This window comes from Tyto alba, unplaced genomic scaffold, assembly GCF_018691265.1.
Source record: "Tyto alba isolate M040663 unplaced genomic scaffold, T.alba_DEE_v4.0 Super-Scaffold_17, whole genome shotgun sequence".
Lineage (NCBI taxonomy): Eukaryota > Metazoa > Chordata > Aves > Strigiformes > Tytonidae > Tyto > Tyto alba.
In genome coordinates, this window is record NW_024881279.1 from 18,208,743 (window position 1) to 18,228,424 (window position 19,682).

Sequence of the window (19,682 nt, forward strand, 5' to 3'; positions counted from 1 at the left end):
GACATATATGTCCAGAGTCCAGCTGCCTTTTTAAATCTTAAGTACCTCAGCTGGTCAGGATTTTATCTGGGCTGCTCCAGCTTCATATTTCAGTGAATGAGAACAGAAACAATCCACCATACTTAGAAATTATCAGTTCTTCATTTCACACTCAGCAGTAATTAAACACACTGGGCATTAGTGTATATACAAGCTGTTCCTCAGTACTGCTTTGCCCAATTCTAGCCCTTACAAGTATCCAGTACTGGAAAACATTACATCATGATTAGTAAAACACCCAAGAACAAGTAGCAAAAATTAATAAAGGCCTCGGCAGGAAGAACAAAGGATAATACAATAAAAAAGCACTCATTTGTTTTGACACTGTTTCAACCACTGCAATGATTATTATTTTTTTTTAAATTAATTTTCACAAATTAGTATTGTCTATGGAGACTGAAAGCTTCATTCGAGATCGCATGGCAGAGATTTGACCTCTGTCCATTTTAATGTGATCCTTCACCCGTTTCTAACAGCAGTGGGCACAGATAAGAAGCGGCATCATGGAGCTCGCCACAGGCACAAGGTAGAAACCTTCTGGTGTATAAAACTATCCCTGCTGACTGCAGCAGAAACATGATCCAGCCAGCAATGAAGACACCTGCAGACAGGCAGAAGTCTATCCAACTTCAATAGTTCGTGAATAAGGAGACCTCTTTCCATCTAATTACAGCCTTATTCAATGACTACAGTGTTTTCAAGCATGTTGGAAAAATGAGCTATACAGAAGAAATACTTAAGTTTATTTGAGTTGTTAACAATATACAATGTGTTCACAATAAATTTTATTTAGATGGTAGATACAGAGAACAGATGGTAGGGTTCATGTGTTTAGTAAAAATACTAGACGAAGACAAATATAGTTGATAGAGATTTTAAATAAAGAACTAGGAAATTTTCATCAACAACTTAATTTTGAAGGTCTAAATACAGCTAGAGCTTTTAGGGAAATCAGGCAAATTACCAGTTACAAAGATACTGTATTGCAAACTTAGTCCTTTGCATTCTTAATAGTGGAAATAATACATCCATATCCAACTCTCAGTCTCACAAATGTCAATACACTAGTCTTATGGGTGTCCTGGTCAGAAGTTAATAAGCAATCATTACGTTAGGGGAAAAGGCTAAGTAAACCTTCCACTTCATTACAGGCTTGAAGGAAAATTCACAGAAAAGATAAACTGAGAAGTACACTGTGTTCTATTAATGTGTATTCAGCAATGTTATTCAAACTTACAAGTATCTGCCAGCTTTAAATTTTTAACCTCCTAATGTTGTGAAATTAAGAAAAAATGGGCACTTACAGCCACTGTGTGTAGCTTTGCTCTGCTTCCACAAAGCTTGGGAAGTAGTTTATTCACCACAGTTTTCTGAACAATTCTGACATGTGCTGATTGCTTGAGTGTTAAACCTACATCTGCATGTGCCAGTGGGATTCGTTCATATACTCAGATCTGCAAAGGTCTAATAGCAGAGTGAAGGGCTAAATGTGGTGTGTAAACAAGTCATGATTCCTGATTCTTCATATAAAAGAATGAGAAGAGATGGGATGAGAGGAGAGGGGGAAAAAACATCCAGAAATAATAGAAGACACAGACACTCAGCGCAGAAAGAGAATTCAGTGTGAACTAAACAGATTGAATGGATTTTTTACTTGAGTTTTGCTTCTTTCATGCTTGGTAAAGTGAGAACTATGATCAAAGGTTTTCCTGAAGTTATGGCATATAGCTATCCAATAAGGTCTAAACTGAGGCTACAGTCTTTTACCTAGTGACAGCTTTACCAGTGTCTTCTTTCACCATTTGAAACCTTTATCCCTCTGTCATAAATAGTTGAAATTGGAGAGCAAATTGAAATATTCCCAGGACAGGAAGGGAAAGAGATGTCTCACAAACAAAGTTTTATCACGTAAACCTCAATTCCACCAGAAAATTAAGCCAGGAAATAAGAGTGAGGTATTCAGCAGTTTCCCTGTAATAAATACCTTTAGCAGCCATAAATACAAAGGAGAAACACAAAGGATTTTGCATAGCTGACCAAGGAAACACAGTCTCATGAATTCAGGTACACAGCCAATACACCCAGTTACAAGTTTGGCAGGAAAAATTCTCTCAAGTTCTATTCACGATTGTGTATTTCAGAGCCTTTCACTGCAAAGAAACCCAGTATTTGCTATAATGAGATAATGAAAATGAAAAGTTTTATGTGTTCTGCAAATCTTAAAGCAATTTATGAAAGTTAGCATGCCATCTTATGCTAATTGCAGCATGAAGGACTTGATGGATCTCAGCAATCACTGCAAACACATCTACTCAGCTTTGTGAAGGGAATACTTAGTTATCAAATAATTAGAGATGTTGAAAACTGAGTGAACAACAAAACTAACTAAAATTAATCTAAATTCCTTTGCAGGAAGGGCTAAAAAATACAGCATTAGGAATTACTCCATTGTTATTTTACCAGCAGAACCATTTGAAACTGATTTCCTAATATATTGCATTGATATTAAGATGTATGTAGACAGCTCACACATTGATATCTATATACAGTAGTCTGAAGCTCTTCAGTAGATCCAGGTGATACTATTTTCTTGTTTATGCTTTCTGGCCATGGACATAATGGCTAAGCCTCAACCTGGAAAAGATGTAGATGACGTTCATTGGCAAGGTCAAATAACTACAAGAGCTGGCAGGGTGTATGTTAGATCCATCTGTTTAGGCATATATACAAATTATTTGGCAAGGCATGGATAATATCACAGTAATTTTGGATCAGATTGGTTTTAGATTGCCAGGTGGAAGTTGAAAGATTTTGATCATCTGTTGTTCACAAAAATGCTGTGATGACTCCTGAATGCAGACCTTGCTACAGACATCCATGCCTTGGATGCTTCTAGGTTACGGTACTCACAGTGGTGATGAATTAACTATTTCTCTTTAGTCATCTGTCCCAATGGGTTAATAAAAGTGTACCTTCTGAGAATTACTGTTTACAAGCCAATTAATTTAACAGTAAAAAGTAACTAACTTCATCCATTTCTAGTGTAGAAAAGAGTTTTAAAATAGGTTTGCTTTTACTAGGCAATTCTGATTTCTTTTTCCAGTTCAGGATTGTTGTTTATACAGCTATACTTACATTGACACAACAATACAACAAAAAAGTTGCCCGCTGCTCACAAGCATCATGAGAAATACCATTTGCTAAATGGCACAGAAGCTAGATTATGAAAAGGAGATACATTGATATTGTTTTTGTTGCTGACCTCCCTGCCATTTGGCTGATTTAACTCCCTCTGAAAACTTACACAGTGTTAGTGTCTGAAGTAAAAATACAGGTAATAGTTATTTATACCCCACCATCTTCAGGACAGTATAGTTATCTTCTATGCCAGTCTAGCTTCATCTGGCACCTGATTCAACAATAATTGGGAATGGCAGCAGCACTTCTTAGTGACTTTCTTGTCCTTGTTAATAAATCACAATTGTCAATTTATAGCAAATTAGGTGAACTCTGCTCTCTTAAGCCTCATTTTATTTAAATCAGAAAGATTTATGATCCTCCAGGGTATAATGCACCTTCCATTACCTCTGTAGCTAGTAATCAAGAATATGCCTGTCAAAGTTAAAGTGCAAGAATTCATCATATTATTTTTTAAAAACTCTGGTTCTTCTCATACAAGTATGAAATTTAATTCTCAGTGGACATCTGAGGTTTATTCTGCAATTATATTCATTACCACGTAAATCCTGATTGTCCTTCTAAACCTCTCCTTACATAAGCACTTTGGGTTTCAATGGTCTTTTGGGCTTTTAATCAATGACAGAGATATGTCATTAATCTATCATGGAGTCAATTCATATAGCACTTATCTGAACTGAGTCCAGAGGTACCAAACTGGATGGGGCTGGTGCTCCAGAGCTTCCAAGGTTACTCAATCAACTGGTTGATGCAGATCACTGTCTGAATGTTTTGGGAGATGTAGAAGAAAATTAGGGACACTGAAAATAGCTGATTTTGCCCAGGGTTGCCTCTGTACATAAAACCCAACTCAAAATATTTGATGTAAAAAGGACATTTTATATGAAATCTCTAATTCAACCAATATTCATGAATGAGAACAACGTTTTCAGTACATTCAAAACACTTAAGAGCTTATTTATTTTACAGTACATGTTGCAGTGACAACAAAACATTCCCTCTCAGGCTATCCAAAGCCAGTGCCTCTTTTAAAATGTGAACACTGTAGAGAAAGTTATAAAGATTGGAGATTTCTATAGAAAACACAATTTCTATTAATAAGAAATAAAAGAAAATATAATTGTTGTATTTTAAACTTATTGCTTGAGGCAATTAACCTATGCCTTAAGCTACTGAACGCAGCCTGCATGAGAGAGGAGGGACACATTACATGCAGGAACCCAATGGAACCTAACATGAGGCACAACTTATGAGATTAAAAAAAAAATCTCTCCCAAGAACTCACTAGATTTCTGAAATAAATACAGCTAAAGATGCTGGAAAAGTCACAGTCCATTTGCAGAGACTTATGCTGGTGTATCCCTGTCTGTTAAGGATGCAGGCTTTTGGTTTGGAACAGTTCTGTGCTGATACAAGGTCTCACACTGAAATACATCTTATATCAGCAAAAATGCCAGTATAATCTGTTTTGCTTGTGGAAGCTCTGTAAAGCTTCCCCTACAAGGCTTGCTGGTTCAGAGATACCAGCAATCCTTTCTGGCATAACCCAAGACTGTAATTTGATAGTGGGTTGAATTGTGACAGATAACCCAGGCAGGCTGCAACGTCTTCAGAATCAGACCTGCAAACGAATTTTTCTGACTACTAAAGAAATCAAACACACTCACTATGACAATGAGCAAGAGCACAACATTTATTTCAGAGGCGCTCAGAAGTACGAGGAGGGGACCCCGGGGGCCATGGTGGCAGGCGTCTGCCCCGCACCAGCTCAGCGTTGGAGCCTGACATTGCCAGCAACGGAGCGCAGAGAGCTTTGGTGGAGCTTTACCTGCAGTGTGCGTGCACTTACCCCTACACAGTAATCTACTAAATCTCAAGCTAGTCTGGCATTATATCATTTCTATTAACAGGAGGGAGTTTACTCTCACATGATAAAGGTTTTCTTTTCAGCTTAGCTTGCTTACAGAAACTTTACAGATTCCATCATTCCCAAAGGAAGGTGGGAAATAAGGCAATTAACATCCTAGGACAATCTCTGTTCATGTTCTTGGACAACAAAAGAAACCCAAAAGCCCTATCATCAAGTACAATCAATGCCAAAAAAGCCTCAAAGATAATAGATGACAGACAATCACAAGAAAATCTAACAATAAGGATTTTCAGCTGTGACCAACTACTTCAACTGATTCAATTATGTGGAAATGGTGGGATGCAGAAAATTAAGCGCTGGTTAAACAGAACTTGATTAAGCAGAATTATAGCAACCAGCAATCACCTGAAAGACAGACAAACCGCAGAGGAAGAAAAATTATTATTTAGTGTAATAGGACCAGGCAAACATAAGAACAAGAGCCTGAAATTCAGACTAAACGCCAATAAAAACTTCTCCTTTACCCGGAGAAAAGAAAGATTGGAAGTCTGGTTTCTCAAGGCATTTAGAGCTAGACCAGAAAAACAGTAGTAAAACAAAGCTGGGGGAATGATTCACACTGACAAAAGAATAAACATGACAGTGCCCACCTGTGGGTATGGCTTAGTATTCACCTTAACTGCTCAGCTACTTCTGATGCAGCACTGAACAAACACAGCAAATGCTTGAAGCTGCTCAACATCTGCTTTTTTGTTGGCATAACAAAAGTGGAAATACTTCTTCACAGTTGGCTTTATTGTTAAGAGCCCTCATTAGGGCATGCCACAATACATTACTATGTCTTTTACAGGGCTTGTGGTGGGTGTATGCATGCCTCACCACCTTCAGCCAGCAACTGTGGTGGTAAGCCTTCCTTAAACCTTTAATTTTTATGCTCTTCTAGATATAAATCTTCATTTTCTTTAGACCTACTGTAACAGAAAGGGCAAAAAGAAAGAAACGCAAGTCTGACTGATGCATAATAAGTTTTAAGGAATACGTACACACAAGAAAATATTGTGATTTCTGCATTTTTCTCTGCCCTAGGAGCATTATGTGAAATCATAACCACTGACTGCTGACGCTGGTGTTTGTCCTAAAAATCCATACACAAATACAGGCCTACTCATTTTACGTGGTCACCCATTACCTCTCATCCCTAAAGGCTTCCTGCTTTATTTTACTAACAGTGGAAAATGCTTCTTCAACATTAATTAATAAGTATTTTCAGTATGGTTAAGGCAAACAAACAAGATATAAAACACCCCAGATCACATAAACTCACGCTCCAGGAGAATTTATTGGCATGAAAGTTCAAGGCAGCATCACCTCACACAAACAGTATTTTGCTGCACTGATTTCTTCATATGAAAACTTGGCATTGAGCTTACATTCCACTGCCTGTCCCCCCGACCTAGACACTGGGAAGGGAAAGAGGCCAAGACAGTGTAACATGTAAGGGCAAAGACATTTGCTCTCCTGTCTCACGTGGATGAGGGCAGGCTGGTTGGTTTAAGAGCTCCTTGCAATTTCTCCTCCTTTTGCAATTCCAATGTGAGGATTTATTTGTGCATTGAATGATGTATATGGGGACTTATATGCATATGTTAATAGATCCAAAGAAACAAAAGCACAGAGTTGTATTTCCAAACAGTATTAGCCTAACAAACTAGGCATGGACTCTCACACAGCTGGCATGCATCAGCAGCCAAGCTCTACACTCAATTACATTCATATAACCCCACCCAAATCAGCATAACTGAGAAACTGGCCCATTGGAAGAAACTTACACTGTCTTGGCCTTGAGCTGTAAAAGCTGGCCAGAATATCTGTACATAAGCAAACACTATCATATCTACATCTTAATATCAGTTCTGTGTTGAATACTTCTCCAACATGCGTTATTCTAGGACTTTAAACAGATTATTCATGTAACGCTACAGAAGTACATCTACACGGCAAAGCGCAAATACAGCAAACTTCATTTGCCTGTGCTCCAAGCAAATGCAAGGCCATGTGCACGCTCACGAGCGTACGATGCAGCCAGGGCAGCACTGAGTCCATGCTAATGGCATGGGGTCTGTACTGATACAACCTGCTTCTTAGCCCTGTGCTGAGCAGTCACAGCCTCTGCTCAGCTCCATCTATCTGCTCAAGTTCTGGCACATTTGTTATGTCTGTGTACAACACGTGAGAGACACGAAACCTGCATATCGCAGAGACACTCTGCTCTGAGATTCTCAATTTCTAACCCTGTTTCCACGGACGAAAACCTGGCGAAGGGGGCGGGGAGGAGGAAGAGCCAAATTCCTAGCAGAACTTTGGAGCCAGCTTCCTCTCTAAATATCATTCTGGCTTCACTATAATGCCTCCCACCACAAGAGTCTGGCTGCAAAGAACACGGTCTCTCCAAAGCCCAAGAGCTTTACCCAGGATTTTTCCAATTGTATCTGTCATTCTGCATGACTGGTGAAATTTCTTGAACCCTCGAGATACTGCAGAGCTGCTAGAAAAGTCAGGACACTGGCTGAACTCAACAGAGAGGTGAACAGAGTTGGATAAAATTTACAGAGCAACTCTAGCACAGCTACGCATCAGCATCTGTTGCCTGAAGTGTGGGATATGTGCTATACTAATTTTGCCTATCTTCACTTTCCATTTCAGATAGTTTTTGGTAACAGCAGAACCCAGAGTTGAAAAACTTCCTGCATCCCAACAGCTCAGGCTCCCATTTATTCAAGCAATCAGAGAGGCTGTGGTGATGCCTAGGCAGGTACTGCATTTCATATTCCAGGTTGCCAATGTTGTTTCATTCTACATATAAGTCTATTGGGAAGAAAGAAAATTACTCTCCTTCATTAGCTGTTACCTCAGTTTTAAGAAAAAAAAGTACAAAGGACACAAAAATCAGCCAAAAAAATCAAAAATGGCATTTTTAGAATACAGCAATGACAAAATATACCGACTGTTGGTTTCACTCACCTTAGTTTTTACTATAGCTATTCAAGTAAATCCTTTCTCAATGGCTTATGATTATTCTCATGAATTCTAACACCCATAGACTTGATTTTACAATATCAATGGGAATACATAAAAGCCACACACTCTGCAGGATAAATGAATTAGTACAGCACCGTTATCTATTTACCAGCCACCAGCTGCACTCACACACACTTGCACTGCAGGTGGCCAGCAGCATTTAAAGCAGAAGAAAGCTTCACTTCTCTACTTGTAATCATACTTCACAATCTAAACCACACATATTATTTAAATAATCTTTCAAAGAATGCTGTGGAAAAGAGGAAAAAAAACCCACTGGATAATTACACCTATGTCTGTGTTTAATATGAAAACACAAGTTTCATAACATTAAGAGACATTTCCTGCCAGCATCGGTGGCACCCTGGAGCTCGAGCTCGTGCGGCGTGCCAGTCGCCGTAGGTGGCACTCTCACACCATCTCCCACTGTCTTTGGGGCTTTGTCCCCAAAGAACAACTGCAAAAACGCTGTTTCAACCATGGTTTATCTACAGCAAGCACATTCATCACCCATTTTAAGAACAGATAGCTATCAGCACGCAGCCTTCCCTGGTTCTAAGTGAGCAATCTATATTTGTGTCCTCATCAGACACAACTGCTGGGCCCGCTGGCCTCTCAGATCAGATGGTCTGTGAGTGATCTCATTTTTAAGTTTACTCAAACCCATCATGGGCAGGATTACACATTGCTAAAGCCCCATAAGGTATACATTTGATAGAAAAAACATTTTTGTGATCATGAAAAATAAGAGATTGAGTCATCATCAATGTGATAGTGAAAAATAAGACTATAGGCTTTTGTGACTACAGTTAACTGGTAGAAGTTCCTGATTTCATCAGACACCAGTTTGGCAACTGGTAACTTAGGTGGCTTTCTGCTAGTTGGCCTATTGCTTTTTTTCTAAAGGCTAGCATGAGCATAGCAACCCAAGAAAGTAGTTGTCTGTCCCTTTCCAGGGAACATTATAAAGCCGTCAGCTCATTTGAATGAGCTTGCATTTGAAAAAGGGTGGGTTTTCACTTTATTGATGCACTCTTCCACACAGGATTTTTTCAAAATCTACATCAAACAAGGAAAAACAAATGCTGAGAGGGCAGATTTCGGGCAATTTATCAAGGTCTGGGAAATAGCTTCCAGATGGATAGAGCTGTTTGGTGCTGGCTGGTGAGAAGGAAGCAAGGTATTGTTATTGAATTAGCATGAATCTCTGGTGGAGAACTGCGTGGTAGATAGAGTGCTCCTTTCATATGGTTTGCATTTGGACCTGTCATATTTCATTTTTATTCAAAAACCTGTGGTAAAGACACACAGTTCTTTTTTGCTTATTAAATTTCCACCAATTCTCCCTGTACTGTTATCCAGTCAGTTTTTTTAAACTCTGATCTAAGTGCCATGCCTGGGTCTGTTTGCTCTCTGCCATGCTTGGATGACGGCTTGGTGCTTACAAGCTCACAAGTGGTTTTAGGTTTTGCATTCACACACTGAATGTTACCTGATAAAGTGTGTGAGAGAGGAGAAAAGCTGGATGGTCAATGAGATGTTTAAACTGAGTCACTTCAAGAGTTTATCAAAATCTTTCTAAGTAAAACGATGTATACTGAGGTCTAATGTGCACACTAGAACGTGATTGCTAATATAACTAGAGGATTATTCTTGTTAATAAATCCTTCCTTTATAAACATGTCTTCTAGCAGTATAAATGCATCTATACTAGTGCATTTGCTAATACAGAAATACTGTAAAAGAAAAAAAAGAAAAAACACAAAAAAAAACTAAGGGCAAAAAAAGAGATATACTCATAACCAACAAATTTCTACTTTGAATAACCTCGATACCTGTTCCATGATACATGTCTTATGGAGTAAGATATTTATTTTCCTGCTAGATTTGAAAGCATTTACTTTCCAAGTTACCCTAACAGTCACCTAGTCCCATCTGAAGAATTCAACCTAGTTTATGTTAAACGTCAAATTAAAATGACCATTCTTCTATTAACCTGAGGAGATAAACTGCCACATTTTCCCTCATTGTAAAGATGTATCAATTGTTACCAAGCAGTTTCAGTTAAATGAATTTTTAACACTATGGTCTTTTAAGATCCTGAAATGTTGTTGCCTGATATGCCAATGGTTTGAAGGGTTTTTAATGAGAGGAAATTTCCAATGGCTTTTTCAACTATTTAGGAGAATTGTTATTATTCTTGAGTACTAGGTGTGGGGGCACTGGGATGTAATAAAAGAAATGAGCTTTACATCTTCCCTTTTCCAATGTTTCAGGGATCTACTGCAATTACTCTGTTACCATCTGGGATGTATCCTTGGCAAATAGAGAAGGGAAATGGTGATATCATCAGAACCAACTAATTCCTAAATCCTACCTGAAATGTAAGACATGGATACTTGTGCATACTTCCCACACATATGTCTGGTTTTGCCCTTCTTTTTTTCCCTTTAGTTCTTATTACTCTGTGTTTTATGATCATCTGCTTCAACTGACCAAGACTCCGTAAGAAATATCCAATGAGGCAAATCAAGTAACAGTCTACAGGACGCAACCTACTTCTCTAGCCATCACATCTGATCCCCACACCTCCCCCCCGAGTTGTTTTACAGATCTTATGCCTCATTTATTACTTATACTTAACTGCTAAGCTACTGACTACTGAGCTAGTTTTCCAGTTCTATCAGCTCTGAAACAAAGTCTTGGTAGCCTCGAGCTCTCATGATGCAGTGTTAACAACAGGAGTTACCTATCACTACAGAAGAAACTGCATTACTCAATGACACTATTTTCAGATTTTCAGATGGTATCAGGAAGCTGACACTGCATGCTCACAATGCTTGGCATCTACAGGATTTCACATTTGCAGATCACTCTATGGACACCAGTGCTCAGAAGTCAGAGACAGCTGAGCTAGTGGTTGTGTCTGATCAGTTATCACCTTTCTGCTAATCAGTCTGTGCAAGATGGATGTAAACTAGCAGGTATCCATGTTCTGTTGCTGTGGACTAAACTGGCCCTTAATTCTCATCTGAGCTGCCTCCTCTTTAGCCTGGCAGTGTATGAAGTGATTATCTTGTTACTGGCAAAAGAAAAGAAATTAAAAGGAAGATAAAATCAACTTGCCATTTCATATGGATGTCTAGATCAAAGAATCAGAGAATGCCCACGGTTGGAAGTGACCTCTGGAGATAGTCTAGTCCAACCACCCCACTCAAAGCAGGGTCAACTAGAGCAAGTTGCTCAGAATGATCTGTATAGTCACAGCATAGAGAGAAAGAAATGTCTTTCTGATTGCACGGGATAAAATTTGTAGTGGGGAGCAGTTTAAAGGTCACACACAATCTACTTGAGTAAGGGATCTTTTGAGCTCAGTTGCCTGTAAAATTGACTTCTCACGGTACAACAATTAAGAAAACAGAAGGGATGGGGAACACTTTATTGCTTTTCATGTAGTTCATTTGTAGTCATACCTTGAAGCCAAAAGGGCAAGTGCATTGATAAAACTCCACTGGATCATTGTTGCATGTCCCGTTGTTCTTACATGGATTGGAGAGGCAGGGGTTACACTTGGACACAACACTGATATCTACCGGATCTGGAAAGGCAAAACACAGTGTACAAATAGGGAACTGGATTACAAAAGCTAATACTTCACATACTCACAGATACATTTTTTCCTAATGCAGTATTCACCCTGCATTGGCACAAATACACATGCTGCTGGTGCAGATTTATAAAACAGCATGGGACTCCCAAGTATCAGAGAGGTTTTAAGTAGTTAAATCAAGCACGAGGCAAGTCTCAGTGATGCTTATATTCTCCTGGACATGCAAACATCAGCTCTGAAAAAACATGTTGGGAATCTCCAGAGAGTGGGCTTATGGATATATGGCTTTCAGCAATCTTTCTTTCTTTCAGTGCTGGAAATTCTGCAATAGCAACCCCTAGGGAACTACAACATGACATTTCTATGGCTGGTATAGGAATGAAAGTGCAGATGCAACAGCAGAAATAAAAAACATGCATAAGAAAGATTTAGTTAAGGGCTTAAGGGAATATTTAGGTGCCAAGTGTTTTACCATCCTTAATTTTAACAGAGTTCAAAACCTACTTTCTTCCTGTTCTGCCCAGAATAATAATTATCAACATTGAGCTATCTCAGCAAAACGCAGCAAATATGCAAAGATGCAAATGTATGCAGGTAAATACACATGGCCTTATTTAAACCATTTAATAAATCACATTTTTTAACAGAACTCTTTGAGAGAAGTAGTAATGTTTGTGGGTGAGCAGGAAAATGAACAGAGGCCAAAACAATACTAAGTACATTTGGGGTACCAAGTCAATCAATATTTTATCGTTGAGATTTTACAGAGAGCTGTATAGGCCGTTATATTTACAGTTAAAGAAATGGTGATTTTGAAATGGCTTCATTTTGAATATTAATGAGTTAACACCTTTTACACATAAAAAATAAAACTTAACACTTTAAAAGAGCTTATATTATACTAGGAGTAAAGACCATAAAATAACTTTATTTCATTTTTAAGGAAATATATTTTAAAAGAACTTAAAATTGGTCCTGTGCTAATCAGAAGTGGGCACAGAGCTTCTGTTATTGCATGATAAATGATAAGAAGGAATAAATTGTGAAACATCCTGAAAATTAAGAAAATCAGCTTATTCTTGATGTTAAAGAGAAGGTGGAGCTCGAGAAGGTGACCAAAACTAAGGATGAAAAAAATCCCTTCTAGTCAAGGATTTGCTTTGGACCATCCTGTATGAGATAAACCCTCATTATTAAATTGAATAGTTGTACAGCACCAACAGGGTGTAAGAACATGTCAGAAATAGCTACCAAGGAGTCTCAGCTGAAAAGTACCTGCAATGTAAAGGCTATATACTGATCCTATACTGATGGTGGTGTTATCAGGGCCACTGATGGCAGAGTGCAACATGCAATGTTCTGTTAACAGGGCACAGTTGATTGCAGAGTGTAACATGCAATAATGAGTTAAAAATACACAAGAAGTAATAAATCCAAAAAATCAAATCAAAGACTGTTGTTGCACTCTTCTATCTTTGCATTTATGTCTAACCAAATGCCATACATGCTTTTAACTTAGAGTTAGGACAGCAAGAGGAAATAACATCTGAATTTCTGGCTCTGGCAGGGGGTGGAATGTGGCATATCTAAGCTACTTTTGTTATGAAGGTAGAATGTTCAAAGAATATAGGAAGGTAGCTTCTTGGAGAGCTCAAGAGACAGGCAGCAGTGCTGCTCTTCTAGATTTAGAGGTCACTAAGCCAGAATTTGTTCTGTTATTTATTTATTTCATAATACACACACGTACATTTTCCATTTATTCCTATGGCATAGATCAAAGCTAATCAATGTAGGAGCTAATAGGAACAGTGTTAGTTCCTAGCAGTTAAGTAGTTCATTAGTTTGCCCTTGTGGATTTGATTTATAAATCCATATAGCAAAATGCCCTCAGCCCAGCACATTCCTTTGCTCTACTGCATAACTAGGAGGGCAATTTAATAAAAAGCAGAGCTGAGTTTGCATGACTTGCACATTACATACTTTTATTTTCTTGGCTCTGCTGAGACATAACCTTCTGCTCAGTCACAGGCTAAAAACATAATTTTAATAAGAATAAGTTAAACTCTATTTTTTTTAAATGTAAAAGTTACTGGAGGTCACAGAGGACATCTATGCACTACCTTTGTACAAGCATCTCAAGGTACCAAGCTCAGCATTTTGCAGCAATGACTCGGGCTTTTAGGGGGCCAGGGGGCTCAGCTCACCCTGAGCTCCGTGCTAGCCGTGCTAGAGCTAGGACTGCACCTACACGGACATATCCCTGGACACTCTGTGTCACCCCACAGACAGTCTCGTTCTGCTGCTGACTGGCACATGTCTCAGGTTCAGCTCTGCAACGAACGAGAGGGCGATGCAGCTGCAGGACAAACCCGGGCGGCACCGCACCCTGTCACCGGCCACGCGCGTGGCTCCAGCCCGAGGGAAAACCTGCGCTTGACATCGTGATAAATCCTGTTGCTTTACCATAAAAGAGCATCACCGGTGTCCGGACAGAATAGCACGGGCATTGGATCTTAAACACACACATGGGAAATTGGTTCAGTTAGACTACCAAATCACGCATTGTTTTTCAAAATATATGCACTGTGATTAGAAAAGGTGGATTCTGCTAGGGCCTGGAGTATACTGCCACTCCTCCAGACCATCAACAGTTTCTGCTCGTCCAAAGACTACTTTCAAATCAACACTTTTTTCTCCTTTTCTATTCAGATAAAGTGAGCCATGGAGCCTGCTGGGAATAGCAGAGAGCCCACCAGTTTTCCAGTGGACCAAGCTAATAATTACATAAAAACCATACAGGTGTTTTTAATAGTCTGAATCACAGGTTTGCCTGTCTCTTGCCTAAGAGCTGCCTGCTTAGTTTTGAGAGAAAATAAGCATAACTATTGATGTATTACAGTTTCAGAATGAAGTGGTCACCTAGTTCATCTTTCTGGGTTAATTTTCAGGCCCTGTTTCATATGTAAATACAATAATTTTGTTTCGCTTCGTGTGAACAAGTACGTTATTTGGTATTTTTAGAGTATATTTGTATCTCACATTTGAGAGGCTATTATAAAGTCTGTAGTTCTGATAATTATAGTCAGAGTTCTGATAGCCTTGAGGCTGACATTTCAAAGTAATTAAATTATAAGGTTATAGTTATTAAAAATATATATGAAAGGGCATAAAATTCAACTCAGGCTTGGGAATCCATGTTCTAAACCCACCTCAACACCATCATTTGTTTGTTCAGCAGTTTAATCTCAGCCTCTACAAAACCATGCTGCCAAGCAGTACTGTACATGTGTGTGGCACTCTGAGAGGCATAAAAACAGGCTTTATGCCCTCGTTTCCATTTCTAAAAGAGGCTACCAACCCATCTTTCCACTACAAATATAGCTACATCTTCACATACTCACTGGTAACATAAGTGAACCTTCAAAACTTTTTTTACAGTAAGAACATACAGGTATATCTTAACCTACATTCAGCAGCAAGCTACTTACTTTATCCATGAAAAAAAAGTGTGCTGTCATTTGTCTAACTGCTCTCTAATGCAGCACACCCCTAACACTGACTACCCCTTATTGTTAACAGCTGCACCTCAACCCTCTCCTGAATGAATGTACACTGTATTCAGACATGAAACATTTTCCATCATCTCCAGTTTCTGATAGAGAGCTGATGAGGACAGTTTGCAGATCTTCAAATTGAAATGTACTCTTGGTAAATACTTGCTTTCCAGAAGAATTCTCGGTTTCTCAGATTGCAAGTAAATGTACATAAAAACTAGAGTGCTCTGTATTTTAAAAATAACTCTTATTTTACCAAAGTTTTCTGGGGTAGGTAGAAGAGCAAAACCAATTTATTTGCTCAAATAAATTCTAGCAACATCCTATATGCTAACTTGCCATTATCTCTGGTGTGAGCAACAGAAATACTAACTCTTCCGGGGTTTGCTGGTTTTCCTTTCAGTGGTGCAGTTAACTGTACTTTGTGGAAGAACACTTGAAAATACAACTTGAGTGTAGTGTGATGGTTCAGAAAATGAAAGCCAAAGCCAACTCCTCCCCCCCCCCCGCCCCGCCAACTCACTTTAAAACCAAACAGCTTCCAAGAGTATAAAAATAAAGCACTGCATATGAGGATAAGCAATAGGACAGAACAGAGAGCCTCCCAGCTTGCTCCTACCTTTGCACTGGAAGTGGTGAGTTGGTGTTGTGAGGAGCAGCCTGTCCACCATGGTGTCAGGCCCGCTGCAGCGGGCTATCCCTGGCTCCTTGTACCCTGCCTTCACCCACTCGGACAGCCAGCGGAGGTTGCAGTCACAGTGCAGAGGGTTGGTACCTAGGGCCCTTGTGGTGTAAAACAATTAACAGCAGTTATGTTGGCTTGCAAGCAAATATAACATCCCCGATCTTACTGAGGCACATTTTATTCTACACTTTTACAGCAGTGCTTTACTTCAAAATGTGGGAAAGATCTTGAGTATTCAGGATGTCTTTTAGCTTTATCTCCCCCAGTATTCCCACTCTTTTCCTTTCTTCCCATCATTAGTTAGGGAGCTTTCATAAATACCTAACAACAAATCACTTTTTCAAACAATTGTGCTTGAGCAATGTCACCAGACAGACTGCTTTTATCAAATTTTTCCCATTTGTTTCTTTTATTTAAGTCTTTGGCCTTCATGACCATATTCTAACAGTGAATTGTGCAATTTAGTTTGAATCTGATGACTCATGCTCATGTGTCCTCACTAGATGAAACATGCACACAGAGGATACCCCTGTTTGCAAAACTTCAACCTGGTGTCTGCTAAGTTTGTTTATGGCTTTGGAAATGCATTTCATGGTTAACTCATCACTTGAGTTAGGTCATATGGTTAAGTAGATGGATTCACATAGTGTAATTATAATTCACAAAACTTTTTTGTTATTCATGAAGATTATCCAAAAGAAAACAAACGTTTTACCTTAAGTTTAGGGGCTGCTTTGACTCATTTACATTATTTTTTCTCTTAAAGTGTCTTTTCAGGCAATCAGCCAATTACAGACAAAGTCCAGACTTCAAAAAAGTCAGTTTAAAAACAATTAATTTTTGAAAGTGTGAAAAAATGTATGTTGGAAGTCTGAATTTAGTTTGCCGAAGGTAAATGTAAGGCTTTAGCTGTAAAACACTTGACTTGCCATGGGAATAAAATTAACTAAATAAAGATTAGCATAGGGAAAAGATACTAAAGAAACCAATAATTCAAACTGGGTTTTAGACTTTACTATTTCTGCATATGTTACAAACTATTTTTAAGACGGTATTTTAAACTCAAGCTTCTTTCAAATAAAAACATATCGGACAGGATATTAAGATAGAAACCTCTGGTAAATTTGTTGATACATTTCTACTGGAGTGACTAATGAACCCACTGTGCCCTAGACAGTTTCATAATGAGAGTTCATAGGTTCAAACCTTGTCTAGGGCTCATTCATCAAAATTAAATGTGTACTGCAGCAGAGTATTAAAAAATACCCATCCATTCCTTCTGTAAATCCATTGCTTATAACAGAAAAAAAAATACTGGGTTGACTTTTTGACCCTGTAACTGTGATCAACTGGCTCACTTGTCCAAGGTCAAACAAAAAGCAGCAGTGAAAGTTGGACCAAGAAATTAACTTCAGCATTGAGAAACTGCCATATATAAAATGGGAGTGGGAGGACAACACAAAGCTAGTTACTGTGTTAATTAATCTTTATAAACTACAGTAGAAATAAGGCTGCTCTATAGACACTAGAAATGATTACCAATAACATTGTTGTACAACTGCAGAAATTACCGCGTGTATCTTTCCATTCTTTTGTTTGTGGTTTTGTTGGGCTTTTTTCTTAGTTTCTAGGAACTATAGTGAATTCTTGTATCTTCATTCATGAATTCCAACATACTCTATTTCTTTGCCCATTACAGAAAAATATTTCCAGAAGGTAAAAATAACTTGTGCTGTAATAAAATACCACTACGAGCATTTTAAAAATGTGCAGATATTTCTGTTCAGACACTTTTTTTTTTTAGGCAACTTAGAATAAAGTCAATTAAAATAACTCTTGCCATGATAATGTGGAGAAACAGAGGAGGGGACAACTTATATTTATAGGTAACTAACATAAATTTGAGTAAAGATGAGACGATTCAACAGGATTAGGAATCTGAGCTGTTTATCGAAAATATGTCTGATAGAAATACCTGCTGTACGCAGCATCCACTACCAAGGTTTTTTGGTGGAGTCCCTGGAGTGCCGAGGGGCCAGCTGGTGTGTGGGCAGGATTTAGGGAGCTGAATCAGTTACAGAGTTGTGTGCAACAGTGAGGACAGAAAATGCAGGAATGGGCCACGCTGAGGTGGTCTCTGTTCTACCCCAATGGATTTTGGGTTCTTTTTAAGTATTAATACATGTGATCATTCAGTAGTGCTGCAACATTGTTATCACTGCCCTGGACTGAACAAGTTAGTATAGCTATGGCTTAACTAGACAATTATATGATTCAAGTAAATAAAGTAATAAATAGTAAACAAAACTAGTGTGTGTATACCATATACAAACCTTCCTCTGTCTTTAATGAGGTATATCAGTTAAATAGTTTGTTATAATAGTTACATTACAACAATATGATGTTTACAATGTAAAGAAAATTTGGTGAACATTTTCTTGCAGGCTTTAAAAAGCTATGGAAAAGTGACTGAAGTTTCTAGATCTCAGTTTTGTTCTTCCAATTACAGACCCATCTAAAGATATTGGAAAAGACTCTGAATAAAACCAGTAGTTTTGTCTATGCCAGACAAATATTTCTTTGCAATTCTTTGCAAAGGTAGATTTGATACCCTCCCTCTTCCCTTATCCTCCCTGCCAAACTATACTGATGCAGAAGGCCCAGGCTAATCATCCTGCTTAACACCTTGGAATCAGCTTTCTCCAGCCATAATATATATCCTACTCTCAGCTATGCAACTTGTAAATTTAACAGAAAATTTTGTTTTCCCATGCATTATTAGTTTGATAAGCAGCTACCCCTTATAACATTTTCAAAATTATTCCAAGTGCCTGCTTCCTCCTTGAAGATCAATATAACAGGAAGAGCTCAAAATGAATTTATTTTCAATTATGTATGACTTCGTTTGACTAAACACAGCTTTTCCTGGCATGTGAAGAGCAAAAATCATTGTGGTTGCTAGAAGTTTCAGAATCCTCTTCAAGAAATTGGAGAGCACAATTGCACTGTAAAATTCAATTGTTCAACTGTGCAAATTACACCCCAGACAGGTCTTATTTATTTTATGGATCCTATTTATTACTGTTCATTTGAGCTTTGTGTATTTTACATTTCTGGCAGCACATATATCTAAACAGATAGACTGCAGTGATTGTATTGGGCCAAAGGGGTTTTTATCACTCCCTAAGGTGAACGGTTTACCCAGGAAAATTGCATCTGCACTTCATTTAAAGTAAACCCTGAGGAAGATCCAAACAAATGGGGCATGATAAGTTTATCTCTTGAGTTCTAAAAATACCCTCAGAAGCCAGATTCCCAGTATGGGAGGTGTCACTGTGCTTCCGAAAGGAGGCAGAGGGCTTCAGTTCAGTCAGACTTTCATCCCAAATCAACATGCTAAATGATTTGACCATACTGTGAACATGAAGAAGAAACACATGTTGCGCAAAAACAATATTATCCTCTGATTTAGATACCAAGGTGTAAGCTTGAAATAGAGAAGGTTATCTCTCTGCTGAAGCCTAAATTGCCTAAGTTGCTCACATATGGTTTCTGTCTCTACCAATCTGAGGTATCTTTATTTTCTATTGTCCAGAGAGAAACTGAGACAGAAAGCTGTTATAGAGAAATAAACAGTCCAAGGACATA

General features: G+C 38.4%; 1 protein-coding gene across 1 annotated transcript in view; it reads right to left on the reverse strand.

Moving 5' to 3' along the window:
• The window catches only part of SLIT3 (slit guidance ligand 3), a 525,410-nt gene that overhangs the window by 66,594 nt on the left and 439,134 nt on the right, over nucleotides 1–19,682 (reverse strand). Inside the window, exons 26-27 of the mRNA XM_042790009.1 lie at nucleotides 15,969–16,132; nucleotides 11,659–11,783 (exon numbers count right to left, since the gene is read on the reverse strand). Of these exons, the coding sequence (XP_042645943.1) occupies nucleotides 11,659–11,783; nucleotides 15,969–16,132 (289 nt within the window). The remainder of the gene's footprint in view (nucleotides 1–11,658; nucleotides 11,784–15,968; nucleotides 16,133–19,682) is intronic.